Source organism: Sardina pilchardus, chromosome 20 (assembly GCF_963854185.1).
Source record: "Sardina pilchardus chromosome 20, fSarPil1.1, whole genome shotgun sequence".
Taxonomy (NCBI): domain Eukaryota; kingdom Metazoa; phylum Chordata; class Actinopteri; order Clupeiformes; family Clupeidae; genus Sardina; species Sardina pilchardus.
In genome coordinates this window covers 1,480,916-1,501,413 of record NC_085013.1, presented here as the reverse complement: position 1 = coordinate 1,501,413, position 20,498 = coordinate 1,480,916, and the positions used below count along the sequence as shown (strand labels likewise).

General features: G+C 43.8%; 2 protein-coding genes across 2 annotated transcripts; one reads left to right on the top strand and one right to left on the bottom strand.

The window, feature by feature from the left end:
* Window positions 1–284: 284 nt before the first annotated feature.
* LOC134067938 (general transcription factor II-I repeat domain-containing protein 2-like) lies at window positions 285–2,105 on the bottom strand. The gene has a single exon (XM_062523426.1). It carries the CDS (start codon window positions 2,103–2,105, stop codon window positions 285–287), a length of 1,821 nt encoding a protein of 606 aa, XP_062379410.1.
* A 14,022-nt stretch (window positions 2,106–16,127) lies between these two features.
* LOC134067937 (general transcription factor II-I repeat domain-containing protein 2-like) lies at window positions 16,128–18,939 on the top strand. The gene is made up of 2 exons (XM_062523425.1): window positions 16,128–17,914; window positions 18,705–18,939. Exons 1-2 carry the CDS (start codon window positions 16,128–16,130, stop codon window positions 18,937–18,939), a joined length of 2,022 nt encoding a protein of 673 aa, XP_062379409.1.
* The last annotated feature ends 1,559 nt before the right edge of the window (window positions 18,940–20,498 follow it).

Genomic DNA, 20,498 nt, shown 5'->3' with positions numbered 1-20,498 from the left:
TAGGCCTGAACTCCGCTTTAGTTTTACACATCTATCTGAAACAAGAAGTCTAACACAGGTCAAATGTCAAAATAAAAAAAACATCAGTGCCATTAATTTCTTATGCCTGTCTTTCTTTCTGCAGCAGTAAATTCTAATGAAAACAACATTTTCTCCACAGGCCAACAACAAAACATAACATTTCCTTCAATGATAATCCAAACACACAACTAACAGTCCAAGACTCCAAGCAATAGGCTACCACGAGAAAAGTGCAAAAAGGAAACCTATGCTTCATTAAAGCTTTATTGCTGATGTGCCCTTGAGCCTGAACCAGACACTTGACATCTCATCTTTGACACAAGTGCATCAATGTTTGGGGTCAGGCTCTGAGCTGAGGAAATCCTCAGAATTGAGTGAAGATGTTCATCAGTGAGACAACTCCTGTGTGATGTTTTGTTCAACTTCATTACAGAGAAAAGTTGTTCACATAGGTATGTGCTACCAAACATAGAGAGCATTTGAGCAATATTCGCACGCAGCTGGGGCATTGTGTCAGGGATAAAACGTGGAAACTGCGCATGGCCCACTGAGTCATACTTTGACTTGAGTGTGTCACTACATTGGAGTTCGATCAACTCCATTTGGAGGTTGGTTGGTGCGCTTTCCACGTCTACTGTAAACGGATTACTGAGCAGTTGAAATCTACTCTTTTGCGCTTCGAAGTCGGAAAATCGCCGCGTGAAGTCGGCGTTAAGTAAGCCGACCTTTTCAGCCAATTGTGCGCTTGGGAAAACGGACACCTGCTCTTTCATAATTTGGCAGCACGGGAAATGTCCCAAGTCTTCTCGCAGCATTTGCGTCTCCCACAGGCGCAGCTTGGTTTTAAACGCCTTCACTGCAGCGTGCATATCAGTGATGTCATGATCCCGCCCCTGAAGCTTCAGGTTGAGCGCATTGAGATGGCTCGTAATGTCACACAGAAATGCCCATTCGCAACAAAACTTCTTGTCCTGAAGCTCTGTCGTGTCTTTCCCTTTGCTCTCCATGAACTGACATATTTCATCACGTAATTCGAAACATCTGTTCAGCACCCTTCCCCGGCTTAGCCACCGCACCTCTGTGTGATAGACCACATCACCATATTCCGAACCTGTCTCCTCCAGCAAGGACTTGAATTGACGGTGATTCAACCCTTTGGCTCTAATGAAATTAACTGCTTTTGTTACAGTGCTCATTACATGATCCATTTTCAAGGCTTTGCCACACAACGATTCCTGGTGTATGATGCAGTGATACGCTGTCAGCTCACCTGCGCCGTTCACCTCCCGCAGCTTCTCCCGAATCCTGCCCACCAATCCATTCTTTTGCCCGCACATCGCAGGCGCCCCATCCGTCGTCAGTCCCACAAGTTTATCCCAAGGCAAACCCATTTCGTTCACACATTTGCACACTTCTTCAAAGAGATCCTTCCCGGTAGTAGTGCCATGCATTGATTTCAGTCCTAAAAGTTCCTCTGTAACGCATAGGCTCGAGTCCACTCCGCGGATGAAGATTGACAGCTGGGCAGTATCTGATGCATCGCTGCTTTCATCCACAGCTAGGGAATAGGCTTGGAATGTTTTTCCCTTCCCCATGAGCTGTTCTTGTAAATCGGTGGCAAGCTCACATACACGATGAGCAATGGTGTTTCTGCTCAGACTCACATTTAAAAAGGCTTGCCTTTTATCTGGACACACGACATCGCAAACTTTTAACATGCAAGTTTTTAGAAATTCTCCCTCGGTAAAGGGCCGGGCAGATTTAGCAATCTCCTCCACCACAACGAAACTAGCCTTTAAAGCAGCATCATTCTGTGATTTGGCTTTAGCAAACATAGTCTGCTGTGCCACCAGACTTCGTTTCAACTCCACTACCTTTTGGAGCTTCTGTTGAATGTTCATATCTTTGTATTTTTCTTGGTGTCTCGTTTCATAGTGGCGTCTTAAATTATATTCTTTAATGACAGCCACGTCGGCACCGCACACAAGGCAGACAGGTTTGCCCTTTATATCGGTGAACATGTATTCAGCCTCCCACCTTTCTTGAAAACCTCTGTTTTCAAAGTCCACCTTTCGTTTGGCCATTTTTGGCTGTTGGCAGTCCAGATTCTAGAGCAGTTCATGAGATCGCGCTTATGGGCCTCGATTGACGTCTAGGGCTATAGCGGTGCATTGTGGTATTTGCAGTATTAACGGTGCATGCGAAATACCGGCGGGCCAGTTCTCATAGACATTAGATATTATCTGGGGGGCCGTATAAAATGACATCGCGGGCCGGATCTGGCCCGCGGGCCTTGAGTTTGACAGGTGTGCACTAGAGTAACATAACAATTGCTATTACAGTTTTTCTCAGTTGCTTTGGTACATTTCTCAGATCAGAATTGAAATTCTCAAAACTACCTGTTCAATCTTCAGATCATTGAGTCACTTGTGCACAAAAAAAAAGCAGTTTCTCATTCCTTTGAGCAAGTTGCAAATGTTTTGGTACATCCATGCAAACTATCATGTACAATTCTCAGCTAAATAGTCTCACCCCCACAACATTTAGGCATTAGTTCATAGTATAAGTCTTGTATGCATAATAGTTGAACATGTTCATATGAGAATGTGTGGCCCAAAAGACATGGAACATCAGGAGGTGTAGGAAGTCTGCACTGGAATTTCTACAATACTGCATTTACAGTGTTAACGAGATTGTCAAATTTCTACTTTATTTCATTTTTTCCATTTATATGCAGTGCTGTCTTTTCCTTTCTGTAGCACAATGACAAGGTCTGACAACAAATTACAGTAAAAAAACAGTAAAAGCGTAAATGTGAATATTGTCGATCAAACTCCCACATACACTAAGGTGTAACCTACAATTTACAAAAAATGTCATACAAATTTTAGCCATAGTTTACATCAGATCATGCCTCCAGGGTACACAGTTATACTGACAACATGACTAAGCCATTTAACTGTCTTATCCATACGCGATGACACAAGGTCTTGACATTCTGATACACTGACATGTTCATTGACACAAATATTTAGTTTTGAGAGATGGGCTAAGGATTTTGAGCAAGAAACTAGCTTTTGCAGGTATTCCATGGTGTTTTGCTATTTGTACAAATAGTTTTGAGAAATGCACTGTTTAGCAAATCTCAAGGATGATTTGAGAAATGTACCAAAGCGACTGAGAAAAACTGTAAGATAATCAAATATTACCCCATGGAGAAATTACCCCTTGTGACCATGACCAAATCGTGTTTCGAGGATTCCATGCTCTTCTGTAGACCACTTGAGGTAAACCACTGAACACTGCCACCTAGAGCACAGCATTAATTGCAAAAAAGTACATTCTTCCTCAAAATATGACAAGACAAACAATGAAATGTCTGTAAAATTAAGAACATAACATGAAAATCATTTCATAAGAAAAACGGTGAAAAGCGCTTTATAAAACCTATGTATTATTATTATTATTATTATTATTATTATTATTGTTGTTGTTTTTATTATTATTATATCTTTATAAAGAATTGTCACTTTTTTGTTGTTCCTCAACTTCAAATCCACCTCAGCTCTAATACCTGTATGAATTATTTCAATCTAGCTTCCACTTCAGACGAAGCACTGAAACTGCCCTCCTCAAAAGCACAAACGTAATTCTCCTTGCTGCTGACTCTAGTCTCCTCACCATCCTCATCCTCCTAGACCTCCGTGCAGCCTTCGACACCATCAAACACTCCATCCTTTCACGCCTTCTGCACTTGGAATAAGTGGCTCCACCCTCACCTGGTTCACCTCCTATCTTTCCGACAGACACCATTACATCTCTATAAACAATTGCAACTTGCAAGTCCTCCACCACTCCAGTCACACGTGTTGTCCCCCAGGGTTCAATCCTCTTTATCCTGTACATGCTCCCCTTTGGACAGATCACCGCCTCAGGTCCGTCGACGCTAATACACTCAAGACCATCAAGACTAAGCTCCAATCCTGGGGCAACACCTCCCCGACCACATCACACAACAGTGAAGCACCTTACCATTCCTCAAAAAGGCCCTCAAAACTCACCTCATTGAACTTGCTTTTTCCTGTTAACAGACTTTCTCAGTTTCCCCCTCCTTTTCATTGCCCTCCTCTCTAGTCATAACCTGACTTTCGCCAGATCCTGTAGTTCACTGTCTGCTTCACACAAGGATCTGGGACTTCTCGATAGGAGATGTATTTATGAAGGCGGGTCCTTGTAAAACATCCTCGCATGTGATTTGATAAACCACTTGCCTGTTATCTTGAATGACGTGCTAGGCTTCTTCAAGCTCTTACCAAACCCGGTCGGAAGAAGAGTAAAAACATCCTTGCCACCAATAAATGTCTTCAAAACTATTCTCTGTTAATCTTTTAAATAATGAATACTCGATAGATTCGACAAAACGGTTGAAATAGCAGAATCAATGTCAGCACAATACTCCTCGCTGCGTGCCGCCATTGTTATTTGAATCAAACACTCGCTTCGGCGCTCCTGATTGGTTGCTCATTTTTTGATCACTGGCAGGGGTTTGGATTGCCCTCGCGTCCAGACCCTTGTGTGGAGCTCAGCAAAACGCCTCTGGTGGAGCATGGCGGAACTACAAGGGTCTGGCGAGAGTCAGGCTACTCTAGTCATACATAAACAGTTGTTTTGCTGAACCTGACACACCCTGTCCACACTAGGCCAGTATTTGCTGCATTGTAGCCTCTCTCCCCACTGGGAGTACTTGCTGCACTCGGCACATAACACTACTGGGGTAGCTTAAAATGTACAGCAAGACAAAAGCTCAGGACAGGACACAACATAAAACCTAGACACAGTCATTCATGGCACTCACACAACCGTGGATGCTGACGGGCTCAAAGGCACTGAACTAATCTAACGCCATCTTGGGTGTTTTAAGGGCTGACCAATCAACCCCAACAGGGCTCGGGCACACGCCTTGCATTCCAGGAATATTGCCGCCATGTTGGTAGCGCACCGAAAGTAATATCCATTCATTCAGATGCAGAAGACAAGAAGCAGAAATATAGTTTTAGCGATTCTTTTCCTCTTGCGATCCTGGGTTGCGCTGTTACATCCCACTACACAGCAACATACGACCAAGAAGGCAAAAACTAAGTAACAGGAACATATTAATAGGTGGGAGTAAATCCATAGTAATCCATAGTAAACTAAGGAGTGAGGCTGCCAATATGGCTGTGCCCGCGAAGTTTTCACGTCATGATCCCAAGCCCTACTACGAACAACCTGTCCGGTAATTAGCAGTAGGTGGGCGGGACCTGAAAACAAGAAAGGCAAAACACACTAGGGAAATGGAACATACTAAGGATGTAGAAACAGAGAGAGAGAGAGAGAGAGAGAGGTTTATGGTAGTCAACTCGAATGGTAGAACATGTATTTTTTCCCTTATATCAAGTGCATGCCACCCAGAGGCATGTACAATGACAATAAATTAGTTTTGTGGCTCAGAATCAGTTAACTGTCTCTCCACACTCAAGCTTAGAAGGAATGGCATGGTCGCCATGTGAAGTGGTTCAAGTTGCCTATAACTGTTTGACTAGCACCACCACTGTTCTATTTTCTCTTTTTAATGTTGTGAGGCATGCCAGCTCTCATAAGAACTATCTGGTTGGAGTCTATCGTTAACCTTAATCCCAGTATTAGGCTGTGGCTCCAATGAGCTGTGGCTATGCATTTGTGTGCGAGTTTGAGTTGCTGTTGTTAAAATCTGCCATCTCTAACATATTAAAATGTGAATTGCGTTTCATGGAGGAGTTCTCGCCAACCACACAGCAGAAAAGTATTTTCCATCTGTTCAGTACAACACTGCCTCACACATAGGAGAGAAGAAGAAAGTCTATGTAAGACACTTAATCTAGATCTACAGTACCCTCCAGAATTATTGGCACCCTTGGTAAAAGTTGACTAAAAATAGGTCTAAAAAATAATCTTTAGGTGATTTACTGTACTCCCACAATGAAAACAATGAGGAAAAATACACCCTGCAAGGGAAGCAAATTTATTCTGAGAAAAAGGAAAATCTCATAAAGAAATAAATGTTTTTAATAAAAACACGTCACTCACAATTATTGGCACCCCTACTTGTAATACCTTCTTAAACCTCCATTTGTCAATAAAACAGCATGTAATATTCTTCTCTGACACCCCATAAAGATTGAGAATACAAAGTAAGGGATTTAAGACCATTCATCTTTACAAAACCTCCCCAGATCGTCCAGATTGCTAGGTCCACACTTGTGCATTCTTCTCGTTGACTCATCCCACTGTTTTTCTATGGAGTTTAGATCAGGGGACTGCTATGGCAATGTCTGAAGCTTGATTTTGTGTTCAGTAAACCATATTTGTTTTGATCTGTGCATTTGTTTTGGTTCATTGACCTGATGAATGATCCAATCATGACCAACTTTTAGGGCCTTGGCAGAGATTGTTTGATTTCCTTTGAAAATGTTCAGGTTTTTCTTGGTGTTCATGATGCCATGCACCTTAATTAGGTTCCCAAGGCCTTTGGGAATTAAAACAGCCCCACAATAGCACAGCCCCTCCACCATAATTCTGATTAGGCATGGGGTTCTTTTTAGTATAGTCATTCTTCTATGTATGCCAAAGACACCTTAAAGGGATAATCCGGAGTGAAATGCACTTTAGATCATTTTTTCGGACTATTGGGAGTACATACGTTGAGTTGACACCAAAATCATGTAATTCGGATGTATTTTGAGAAAGTTCGAGCTCACCGTTTTTAGCCAAAACTCGTTAGCCTGGAAGTGACTGAGGCATGTCCTTTCGCCGCTACAAAACGCTATTTTTATACCTCTTCTACTGTTCCAAACAACACTACACTTACGTGGTAGTGAGTAGAGGATCCCTAAAGCCAAACCGAAGTATCCCCACGTCTTTATGTGGTCGGATAGAGAGTCCAGAATGAATTTAATCGAGTCCGTACCTTTCCGGAAATGTTAATAAAGTGTTGTTTCAGCGTTGCTAGCTGCAGCAGCGCCATTTCCGGAAAGGTACTGACTCGATTAAATTCATTCTGGACTCTCTATCCGACCACATAAAGACGTGGGGATACTTCGGTTTGGCTTTAGGGACCCTCTACTCACTACCACGCAAGTGTAGTGTTGTTTGGAACAGTAAAAGAGGTATAAAAATAGCGTTTTGTAGCGGCGAAAGGACATGCCCGAGTCACTTCCAGGCTAACGAGTTTTGGCTAAAAACGGTGAGCTCGAACTTTCTCAAAATACATCCGAATGACATGATTTTGGTGTCAACTCAACGTACGTACTCCCAATAGTCCGAAAAATTGATCTAAAGTGCATTTCACTCCGGATTATCCCTTTAAGTGTTTTTAGCAAAATAGCATAATTTTATTTTCATCTGACAATAGACCACACTCCCAGACATGTCATGGTACCATTCAGTAATTCCTGCCATTTACATTGTTCATTAAATGACTCTACTGGCTTTAACCTGACATGCTGTATAAATAATCTATTAGCAGTGAGGTCACTTTTGAAGATTTTTGGGGGGGATTTGGTGACCCTAAGATGATAGCTTTGTCTGTAACTCTCAACAGTGGTTCTTATGGATTTTTTTGCCTATCATACCATCCTCCATACTGTGCGTGGGAGCAAAATAGCCATGGGTCTTTGTCCAAGCATGTTTGCCACATTTCCAGATGATTAGAACCTTTTATTCATCATTTTAACTGGAAATATAGGCATTTTCAACAAAATACCTAGTTTCCATAGACATTCTCTTACTTACAAATGTCAACACAATTTCTTTTTATTTCAATTTAGTGTATTCTCTTGTCTCTCCAATGTTGAAAATGACTAGAGGATTTAGCCTCTGAGTGACTTCATTTTCATACCATAGTGAAAAAGAACGTCATGAACTACTTTTGAAAGTTCACAGACACTCTGATTTACTTTAAAACGTTGCATTTACATAGGAAAATGCTCCTGTTAAATGTTGTACGTAATATGTTTCAGGGGTGCCAATAATTGTGAGCAAGCTGTTTTTGTTAAAAATATTTATTTCTTTATGAGATTTTCCTTTTTCTCAGAATAAATTTGCTTGCCTTGCAGGGTATATTTTTCCACATTGTTTTCATTGTGGGAGTACAATAAATCACCTAAAGATTATTTTTATACCTACAGTTAAGCCCAAAATTATTAGCCCCCCTTATGAATTCAGACATATTCCTTTGTTTATACATGAAAATGACCATTTCCAAAAATGTGCCTAGTTTATATTATTACAGAAGCGCAAAGACAGTATGCCCACAAAGTTTGATGATCATTGTTTACTCATGCTCTGATTTGTGACAAGAAAAGCAAAAATTGACATGTTCAAAATTATTAGCCCCCAGACCATTAATAGTCAATAGTGTAGCCTTTCTTTGCTTCAACTGACAACAACTTCTTTGAATAGTCTTTTACTAGGTTGGCACATATCTCTTAAGCACTCTTTAGCTCCAGCTCGTCCAAACGGCATGGTTTTCTCGTATGGATTCTTGCTTTAAGCATGTGCCACAGATTCTCAATGGGGTTGAGGTCTGGTCTCTGTGTAGGCTATTCCAGCACCTTGATTTTGGTATCCTTTAGGGCGTTTTAGACCACTTTTCACTATGCTTTGGGTTATTATCATGCTGAAGGACCTGGTGGTGACCTAAGCCTAGACTAAGAGCAGGCGTCTTGATGTTATCCCTCAAGAGGTCAACATAATCTTTCTTTTTCATGATCCCATGCACCCAAACAAGGCTCCCTGTGCCTGAGACAGCAAAACAGCCCCATAACATGATGCTCCTACCACCATGCTTCACTGTGGGAACTGTATTTTTATGGTTGTAGGCCTTCCCTTTTTTCGCCAAACATAGGCAACATCCATGTGCCCAAACAGCTCCAGTTTAATGTCATCAGACCAAAGGACAGTTTTCCAAAACTCATTTTTAGCTTTTAAATGTGCATGGGCAAAGTTCAGTCTGACTTTGAAGTGTCCCTTTTGGTGTAATGGGGTTTTTCTCAGCCCTTGGAGGTCTCCACAATAAAAATCCCTCGCTACTGTCTTCCTCAAGACTTTAACCCCAGAGGTCTCAAGGTCAGCAACTATCATTTTGGCGGATGTGCAGGGTTGCTTGCTAACATCCCTGATGAGATAGAGGGAGTTACACGTTTTGGGTGGAGCAACCTCAAAATCTGGGCGTTTCTTAAATAACTCTTGTAGCAGCCCCTCAACTTGAAATAAACAGGCTTGGGAGTGTTTTCATACGGGTGTACTTTATTCCTGACGAGTGTGCATAGCACCAACACCGTGAAAAACTTAAAGAAAGAGAATAACAAAGGCAATTTAGCCGGATACAAAATAATGCCTTGACAAATGAGCTAACATCACATTCACGCCAGCATTAGCAGGCTAGCATCACATTCACGCCAGCATTAGCAGGCAACACCACCACATGAAATAAATCTCATCACCATTTACGTAAAAATACAAAATGAACTCACATGAAATAATACATTACAATGAACCACATACCTCGCTCCGCATATCAAGGGGTGCTAAAAAGTGGTGAACCAGGAATGGTTGCAACGTGGTTAGTCCTTTACGTGCCTTCTAGTGAACTTTACATTGAACAAGTGTGCGTGGAGAGATTAGCCCACCATGTGAATATCGTGACGTCAAAATAAAAGTCCCCTGAGATAAAAGTATAAAAACCGGAAAATCATAATAAAACACTGCTAGTGGTCATCTACACTCCCACCACTCATGTTATGAAGAGTGAAGACAAGGATCAACCTGGCTGAACGGCTCATACTTGAGTCCTGTGTGTGTATCAGTGTGTCTAGATATATGCAAGTGAGTACTACTTAATAACTACAGGGGATAAAGGTGTAAACTACTGTACTAATCACTCACTCTCAAGAAGGAGAACTAGTTTCTGAATGGGCCTTTCTATAATCACAGGTTTGGTAGGGCGATCTTGTTTCACTGACGTCCTTTCTCCTACTAACACCTTGACGCGACGCACTAGTCCATCGCTCTCCTTTGTGGTTTTAACCACTCGTCCCAGGTGCCACTGATTTCTAGGGGTGTCTTCCTTTATAATGACTAAGTCATCTACTTTAAGGTTGCGTCGAGTCGTGTGCCACTTTTGCAGTGTGGAGATGTTCATGAGATATTCTCTCTTCCAACGGCTCCAGAACTGTTCGACGAGGTACTGGACTCTTCGCCACCTTTTAGTTGCATAGACATCCTCCTTCTCAAATTTGCCAGGTGGTGGAAGGGCAATTTTGGACTTCATCAGTATGAGATGGTTCGGAGTTAATGGCTCGAGCGAGGTAGGATCATTCACTCCGTTTACGGTTAGCGGACGGCTATTCACGATGGCCATCGCTTCATAGAACAGAGTACGAAGGGAAGAGTCGTCAAGTCTGCCTGAGTATTGACAGAGTGTGGCATTCAGGACATTACGGACAGTCCGAATCTGGCGCTCCCACACACCGCCAGCGTGACTTGCTGAGGGAGCATTGAATATGAACTCACATTGCCTTTCTGTGAGGAAGCTCTCAATTGTCTTGGTGTCACATTGCTTCAGTGCTTCTTTGAACTAATTTTTCGCTCCCACAAAATTGGTCCCTTGATCGCAATGGAGTTGACGAACGGCTCCTCTGAGACTGATGAAGCATCTTAAGGCGTTAATAAATGCATCTGTGGATAAGTCCTCAAGCAGCTCAATATGAACAGATCGAGAGGCAAGGCAAGTGAAGATTAAGCCATAGCGCTTTTGCTCTTTGCGGGCCTTTTTTGTGATGAATGGGCCGAAGCAATCGATGCCGCAGTATGTGAAGGGAGCAGAGACTTCTACGCGCTCCTTAGGAAGTTCCGCCATGCGTTGTTCTTCTGCAGGCCGTCTGAGTCTTCTACACTTCACACATCTGTGTATCAGCTTAGCGACTGACTTACTTCCACCGATTACCCCAAATCCATTGGCTCGAAGTTCTGTTAGAGTTTGATTCCGTCCTTGGTGACAGATCTTCTCGTGGTAATGGGTCAAAATCAGCTTGGTGACATGTCCCTTCTTTGGGTAGAATCAAAGGGTGTTTGACTTCTAGGCTTAAGGATGACTGATCTAGTCTTCCACCCACACGAAGTGCTCCTCCTTCTAAGATGGGATCCAAGCAAAACAGAGGGCTGGAATTTTGAAGACTTTCTCCCCTTTTAAGTATCTTCATCTCTTGGGAGAATGCTTCTTCTTGTGCAAGCCTCATCACTGATTCGGCAGCTCTCTCGCGTTCCTCCACACTCACAGGTTTGTCAGGATGGGTTTGCTTTGAATTCAGCCTCTTGATTCTTGCAATGACTTTCAGGAGTTTTGACCAGGAGGAGAATCTATGTAGATGGGTAAGAATGTCTGACTTGGACGGTTCAACTTTGGTGGCAAACGCCTGCATTGACCTGACCTCAGGATCACCGACAAGCAACTCTGGAGTGAGGTGAGACTCTGGATGTATTTCCTGTTCCCACAGGAACTTGGGTCCTGGTAGCCAGTTTGTTGAGGAGATGTCTACTGCACTGAGACCTCTCGACGCATGGTCAGCAGGGTTTTCTGTCGTATCTATGTTGTGCCACTGGCTGGGGCTGGTGTGTTCTCTGATCATTTGCACACGATTGGCAACGAAGACGTGAAACCTTCTGGCTTCGTTGTTGATATAAGCCAGGACAACTTGGGAGTCAGTCCAGAAAAATTCTGCGTGGATCGGCATTTCAAGCTCGTTTCTCAGCATGACACTCGATCTTACAGCAACTACTGCCGCTGAAAGCTCCAATCTTGGAATGCTTGTGAGTTTTGTAGGCGCAACTCTAGCCTTTGCCATCACGAGGCTGCAGTGAACTTCACCATCCTCATTTTTGCTTCTCAGATAGGAACACGAGCCATATCCTATGTTGCTGGCATCCGAGAAGTGGTGTAGCTCCCTCATGACAGTTTTGCAGAAGTCTTGTGGTTGGTAGCATCTCTGTATTGAGACTTCCTTCAGCCTTTGTAGGTCGCTCTTCCATCTCTCCCACCGTGGACTTAAGTCTTCGGGAAGTGGGTCATCCCATTCAAAGCCTCGACGGCACAGCTCCTGGAGGATGCACTTTCCGGTTAGGATAAACGGAGCCACGAATCCTACTGGATCGTACAAAGAGGCGATGACGGATAGGATGCCGCGACGTGTGGAGGGCCTGGTCTGTGGGATTACATTGAAGCTGAAAGTGTCATGTTCAAGAGACCACTGTATACCAAGAGCACGTTCTGCTGGAGCTGCACTTAGGTCCAGATTGAGGGGTTCCGATGTGACTGCTCTCTCAGTTGGGTCCACAGAGTCCAGGACTGACCTTTCGTTTGAGTTGAACTTGTGTAGACGCAGACCTCCTCTCTTGCACAACTCTCGTGCTTCGTTAATCAACTCCTTTGCTTCTTCTACAGAGGGAACGCTGATAAGCCCATCATCAACGTAGAAGTTCTTTTCAACGAAGGCTGATGCTGATGGGTACTCTTCCTTGTGTTGCCGTGCCAAATACTTCAAACCGAAGTTGGCACATCCAGGAGATGAAGCGGCGCCGAATAGATGGACGGCCATGTGATATTCTTGAGGCTCTGCTTCGATGTCTCCATCCTCCCACCAGAGAAACCGTAAGTAGTTCCGTAGTTCAGGAGAAACATAAAACTGGTGGAACATTTGCTCGATGTCGCATATGATGGCTACTGCCTCTTTCCTGAAACGACAGAGCACTCCAAGGAGAGAATTGATCATGTCAGGACCTGTTAACAGTGTATCATTTAGTGAGACACCACGGTACTTTGCAGAACAGTCAAAGACGACCCTTAGCTTCTCTGGCTTCTTGGGGTGGAACACCCCATGGTGTGGTATGTACCACGTAGTCTGCTGTCCTGTCGCAGGAGAGGCTGGCTCTGCATCGCCTTTCTTTATCATATCCTCCATGAAGACCTTGTACTGTTCTTTATACCGCTGGTTACTTTTAAGTATTTTCTTTAGGTGCTGCAGTCGAACTGTAGCCAGCTTCTTATTGTCTGGTAGCAGAGGAGGCTCTGCACTCTTGAAAGGGAGGGGCATTTCGTAGTGTCCATCTTTCCTTTGAATTATGTTGTCACTCAAGAGCTGAATGAAGCGAACGTCGTCTTGTGACACATTCTTGTCCTTGTCTGCATACTTCCTCTCGTTGAAGTCTGATTCTAAGGCCTTCAGCACATCAGTAGTTGATGGCGCTGGTATTTCCTTTACTGTCACTCGATGGACGAACCTCTGGTTTCCCTGGCGATCCAGATGTGGATTAGATGAGCCTACGATGCTCCAGCCGAGTTCCGTTCTCTGGGCGAATGGGTCATTTTCGCCTCCTGTGACCACTTCCAGGGGGGCTAACGCCAACGGGCAATTACTTCCGATTAACAGTCCTACCTCACAGTCCTTCAGCAGCGGAAGCTTGTTTGCTAGATGCTTTAGATGAGGCCAGAGCAGCGCTGTTTTGGAAGTTGGGATGTAGGACTTGTCGACTGGGATGAAGCCACGAGTGTAGGCTTGGCGTAGCTGAATCTGTTTTTCAGACTGCAGTCCTCGAACTTGTAGACCGTGGACACTTTTACTTGCTATGGGTGTGTCAACAGCCGTCATGGTGCTCAGTCTGAGCTGTACTGGTTTAGTCTCCACGTTCAGCTCTTCGAGTAGGTCTTCCAAGACGAACGTTGAATCACTCTGCGTATCCAGAAGCGCATACGTTATAACTTCTTTCTGTGGTTCGTTTGCAGATGACATGAAAACAGGGACGATGCTTGATGTGGCAAAGACGCGCTGCGTCACTGCATGGGACGTCACCTTAATCTCCTGGCTAGTGCCTTTGTCTGTGGAAGTGGACTGTTTCTCTTTTGCTTCGACAGATCGGTTCTCTCTCTCTTCATGTAGGCAGGTGGGGTGACGTCTGCTGCATGTGCCACAGGTGTGTCGTGTTTTGCAATCTTTACTGTTATGTCCCTTTCTCAAACATCCGTAGCACAAATTGTTTTCTCGTATGAAGGCCTTCTTATCTTCCAGAGATTTTGCTGCAAAGGTAGGACACTTTACGACGCCGTGCGTCTCATCTTTACAGATAGGACAAGGTGGCCTTGACTTGGTGCTGAACACTTTCTCAACCTTTTCCGTGGAATTGTTCCCTTTAGTGTTTGTGTGAAGTGCTCTAGCTCTCTTGGGCTGCCTGTCATCTGTGGCCTTGATCAGAAATGGAGAGGCAACAGGGTTACAAGCTATCCGAGCCTCCTTTTGGATGAATCTTGTGAAACAGGAAAAGCTTGGGTAATCCCCGGATTCGTCCAACCTTTCCGTGACAATTCTGCTCCATTTTCGTGTGATCCAGTCTGGTAATTTCTTCAGCAACTTGTGGTTCTCCTCACAGTCGTCCAAGATGGCCAATCCTTTCACGTGAGGCATCGCTTCAACACATCCTTGCAAGAAGTCAGCAAACTCTCGAAGTGCAGCCGGATCACTGTTACCAACCTTGGGCCATTTCATGAGCTTGTCTCTAAAAGCCTTTTGCACAATGAAGTGGTTTCCGTATCTTTCTTCTACCCCTGATAGGCTTCTTCTGAGTTTCTATAAAAGAATCCCTTGACAGCTTTACGTGCTTCTCCACTGAGATAGTTTTTTAAATAAAACATTTTTTCATGAGCTGGGAGGGGCTGACGGTCTATGAGGGCCATGAAAGACATCTTCCAGTCTACATACTTTAAGGCTTCGCCAGAGAACTTTGGTGGCTCAGGAACGGGCAGGCGATTGATACTGAGTGAGTTAATGAGTGCTTGAGTAAGGCCATCTCTCTCAGGAAATGCTAGCGCATTGCTGTGTGCTTGTGGAGGCTGATATGCGTTGGCCCTTGAATTAAGCGGGCCTTTGGATTCAACTGTGAGATCAGTCTCTTTTAGCCAGTCTCTGCACTCATGTTCAAGGCTCTCGTATGCATTTACTCTCGCCTCTGCTATCCTTACTTCTGACTCTGCTTGAATTTGCTGTAATCTTTTCTTTTCCTGACGCATGTTTGCCTCTATTCTTTTAAGAGCTACTTGCTTTTCTTCTTCCAACCTTTTAAGAACTAGCTGCTTCTCCTCTTCTAACTTGCTAAGAACTTCTTCTTGAGCTTGTATTTGATACACTGCTTTAAACTTTTGTTGTTGAGCTGCTAGTTCTGCTCCCGCATCTACATGTTGGTTTGAGCTCTGTGAGTGGATTGAATTTCCTGCTAGAGAGGGTACAGTGTCTGTCTTTGAGCGTCCAAAGATAGATCCATACTCATCCTTCTTAAGAGCCATCCTCAATCGTACTTTCTCAAGTTCTGGATTGAAGACATCTTCTACAGTTTGTAGCCGCTTCTCTATTATTTCGCTGATCTCTGCAGTGAGTGCTATACAAGCATCTATTTTTGGTACGATGTCTGGAGTGGCATTGTGGTTGCGTTGAATGGGCTCATAACATTCACTTACTGCATTGTGTCGAGTTTGGATTTCTTCTCTGATTTTCTTTAGTTCATCTTGAGAACAGAATGATTTTAGTGCAGTCCTAACCTTTCCTGCCGTCTCTTTCCAGGAGCCATAAGCTCTCATGAATTCTTTCTTGTGTTTAATGGCTTCCTGTTTGTGCATCTCTAATCCCTTTTCTGTAAACGTTCTTTCACGTGAACTAGACCTGACTGCCTGTGGGTTATCTGTATTCATGGGTGGGTCATGTGTGTTAACTACTTCTTCTACATCAAGTAGGTCATGTGTGTTAACTACTTCTTCTACATCACACCTGTCAAACTCAAGGCCCGCGGGCCAGATCCGGCCCGCGATGTCATTTTATACGGCCCCCCAGATAATATCTAATGTCTATGAGAACTGGCCCGCCGGTATTTCGCATGCACCGTTAATACTGCAAATACCACAATGCACCGCTATAGCCCTAGACGTCAATCGAGGCCCATAAGCGCGATCTCATGAACTGCTCTAGAATCTGGACTGCCAACAGCCAAAAATGGCCAAACGAAAGGTGGACTTTGAAAACAGAGGTTTTCAAGAAAGGTGGGAGGCTGAATACATGTTCACCGATATAAAGGGCAAACCTGTCTGCCTTGTGTGCGGTGCCGACGTGGCTGTCATTAAAGAATATAATTTAAGACGCCACTATGAAACGAGACACCAAGAAAAATACAAAGATATGAACATTCAACAGAAGCTCCAAAAGGTAGTGGAGTTGAAACGAAGTCTGGTGGCACAGCAGACTATGTTTGCTAAAGCCAAATCACAGAATGATGCTGCTTTAAAGGCTAGTTTCGTTGTGGTGGAGGAGATTGCTAAATCTGCCCGGCCCTTTACCGAGGGAGAATTTCTAAAAACTTGCATGTTAAAAGTTTGCGATGTCGTGTGTCCAGATAAAAGGCAAGCCTTTTTAAATGTGAGTCTGAGCAGAAACACCATTGCTCATCGTGTATGTGAGCTTGCCACCGATTTACAAGAACAGCTCATGGGGAAGGGAAAAACATTCCAAGCCTATTCCCTAGCTGTGGATGAAAGCAGCGATGCATCAGATACTGCCCAGCTGTCAATCTTCATCCGCGGAGTGGACTCGAGCCTATGCGTTACAGAGGAACTTTTAGGACTGAAATCAATGCATGGCACTACTACCGGGAAGGATCTCTTTGAAGAAGTGTGCAAATGTGTGAACGAAATGGGTTTGCCTTGGGATAAACTTGTGGGACTGACGACGGATGGGGCGCCTGCGATGTGCGGGCAAAAGAATGGATTGGTGGGCAGGATTCGGGAGAAGCTGCGGGAGGTGAACGGCGCAGGTGAGCTGACAGCGTATCACTGCATCATACACCAGGAATCGTTGTGTGGCAAAGCCTTGAAAATGGATCATGTAATGAGCACTGTAACAAAAGCAGTTAATTTCATTAGAGCCAAAGGGTTGAATCACCGTCAATTCAAGTCCTTGCTGGAGGAGACAGGTTCGGAATATGGTGATGTGGTCTATCACACAGAGGTGCGGTGGCTAAGCCGGGGAAGGGTGCTGAACAGATGTTTCGAATTACGTGATGAAATATGTCAGTTCATGGAGAGCAAAGGGAAAGACACGACAGAGCTTCAGGACAAGAAGTTTTGTTGCGAATGGGCATTTCTGTGTGACATTACGAGCCATCTCAATGCGCTCAACCTGAAGCTTCAGGGGCGGGATCATGACATCACTGATATGCACGCTGCAGTGAAGGCGTTTAAAACCAAGCTGCGCCTGTGGGAGACGCAAATGCTGCGAGAAGACTTGGGACATTTCCCGTGCTGCCAAATTATGAAAGAGCAGGTGTCCGTTTTCCCAAGCGCACAATTGGCTGAAAAGGTCGGCTTACTTAACGCCGACTTCACGCGGCGATTTTCCGACTTCGAAGCGCAAAAGAGTAGATTTCAACTGCTCAGTAATCCGTTTACAGTAGACGTGGAAAGCGCACCAACCAACCTCCAAATGGAGTTGATCGAACTCCAATGTAGTGACACACTCAAGTCAAAGTATGACTCAGTGGGCCATGCGCAGTTTCCACGTTTTATCCCTGACACAATGCCCCAGCTGCGTGCGAATATTGCTCAAATGCTCTCTATGTTTGGTAGCACATACCTATGTGAACAACTTTTCTCTGTAATGAAGTTGAACAAAACATCACACAGGAGTTGTCTCACTGATGAACATCTTCACTCAATTCTGAGGATTTCCTCAGCTCAGAGCCTGACCCCAAACATTGATGCACTTGTGTCAAAGATGAGATGTCAAGTGTCTGGTTCAGGCTCAAGGGCACATCAGCAATAAAGCTTTAATGAAGCATAGGTTTCCTTTTTGCACTTTTCTCGTGGTAGCCTATTGCTTGGAGTCTTGGACTGTTAGTTGTGTGTTTGGATTATCATTGAAGGAAATGTTATGTTTTGTTGTTGGCCTGTGGAGAAAATGTTGTTTTCATTAGAATTTACTGCTGCAGAAAGAAAGACAGGCATAAGAAATTAATGGCACTGATGTTTTTTTTATTTTGACATTTGACCTGTGTTAGACTTCTTGTTTCAGATAGATGTGTAAAACTAAAGCGGAGTTCAGGCCTATTATTGCAGCAAAAGATCAGCATTAGGCCACTTTCAGATGCAATATGCGCAAATTTTAAGTTCATAATAAAGTTTGAATATGTCCGGCCCTCGACTTGGACCATTTTTTTTCATTTCGGCCCACTGTGTATTTGAGTTTGACACCCCTGCTCTAGTGTTACACTTCGATTAAGGGAATACAAACATATATATAATATGGGAGAGAGCAAGTACAATTTAGTCCCAGCATTGTTCAACAATCAATTCCTATCAAAGCTAACCGTTTTCATGTGGATATTATGAAGACCTTGATGAACTCCATATACAGTATCTGGGTAATCTCTATAGAATCCAGGGCCCATCCCTGAGAGATGCTTCGGTCCAGCATAGGAATGTGTCTGTGTGTTACGCTCAACCGGTAGCTGTGTCCAGTCCATCTGCACACCTCCCATTCTTAAACTATGTGCATGTGTGTGTGTGTGCATGTGTGTAGGGTGTGGCATTCTGTCCAGGTGTGCTCTGAGGAATGTTGGCAGCAGCCCAGCAGCTTTATGGGACAACCTGGAGATGGTCTGAGCGGAGCTGCATTCCGGGAGTACAAGAGGCTGGAACACCTCCTGGAGAGCACCTTTTACAGTTACCCTCATATCCCCCAATACTCCCACCATCTCCTTTTCTCCCTGCTGCTTGAGATGAAAGTGAAGATGGGATATTTTATCTCCACATGACTCGCTGTAAGCTGAGGCCACATAAAGGTGATATTCTCTTGGATCAGATGGGAACAGGATAGGAATAATATTTTGGACAGAGTTCTCCCCCTGCCCTGCACTGATTTATCACCCATTCTAAACATACAGTAGGGTCTGCAGTAGCTCTTAAAGGCCTAGACAGTGACAGTTCAGCATGGGGCCTTTGTGCTACGGCATGAAATCAATGAACATTTGTATAGAGAAGATTCTTTGGCTCATCTGTACATGGGACCTGCAGCAGTTCTGCTCACAACTCTCCCAACCAATAGAAATAGACCGTGTACAGTTGAGACACGAGTATAGTTGAGACACCTTAAATATCTTGCATGCGCAGTAAGCCCAAGTTGTGATTCTTGCTATGCACATGCGTAGTGCCCTCTTCGATCATGGAACATTTTAATGACACAAGTATCTCCAATCCAAAGTTATCGGCAAAAGAAAATCTCATAAGAAAATGTTGACGTCACCGTGTGCCTTCCACAATGAATAGCTCATTACCCTTATGAAACTGTTATACATAATTGGTATCAAACCTAAAAACGGTTATATTTTATGACATTATGTCATGTAAGGTCGTTGCAAAATCTAGGGAAATGTGCGAGGTGCTCTGCGGGGGACAGTTGAGACACACATTGGCCCAATCCCAATGTCCGGACTCACAAACTCACGGACTTTGGTGCGCGTTCTCGCGAAATTCGTAAGGGTTTAGGGCTGTCCCAATGTCGAATTACAACGGGCGGGAGGGTTTGAGTACACACTTACCGAGCCCTTTCCGTGAGTCTGCATCGGTGCAGACTTAACCTAAGGGAATTACCCACAGTTCAAAGTGGTGTGACGTTTACCGCGGCGATCATAGAAAAATCCGGAAATTAAGGTAACAACAGCACGCACGACACACGTGCATGGTGCAAATGTTAGCAACGTCTTTGTTAGTAAACATCGCCAAGGTACATGTGATCTCGTGAAGTGCTGTCCCAATCCCAAAATACCTATCTGAGCCCATGTGGCCTCACACACTCACTCACTTAGCACCTGAAATCAATTAAGTCTGTGAGTCCTTAGTTCTAGTCTTTAGGGCTGACATTGGGATTGGGCCATTGTATTGTTAGCGTCATTACTCCAACATTCCATTTCGAACCCCTTTAACAAATGCTAATGTAAATTAAGTAAGTTAAATTAAAAACACTGCAATTTCTAGGGGTTTATTCATTACATTTGGCAATGAACGGTTAGTTTACTATACTTCATTAAAAATGGGTGTCTCAACTGTACCACATAGGGTACAGTTGAGACGCAGTCGAGACAAAAATGCAAAAATGTTTATGAGCTAATTGTGGGAAATATAAACTACTTATGGGTATTATTATTGATAATATTTAAGTCTACAAGCTCATAAACGTCATGTGAAATGTCATGTGGAAATTCACTTCTTTTCACTATCTATTTTTGTGTGTAAAATCAAAACGCAAAAAGTGTCTCAACTGTACACAGTCCACCCTACTGCATGATATGCAAGGGTTTTTAAAGCAACACTGTTA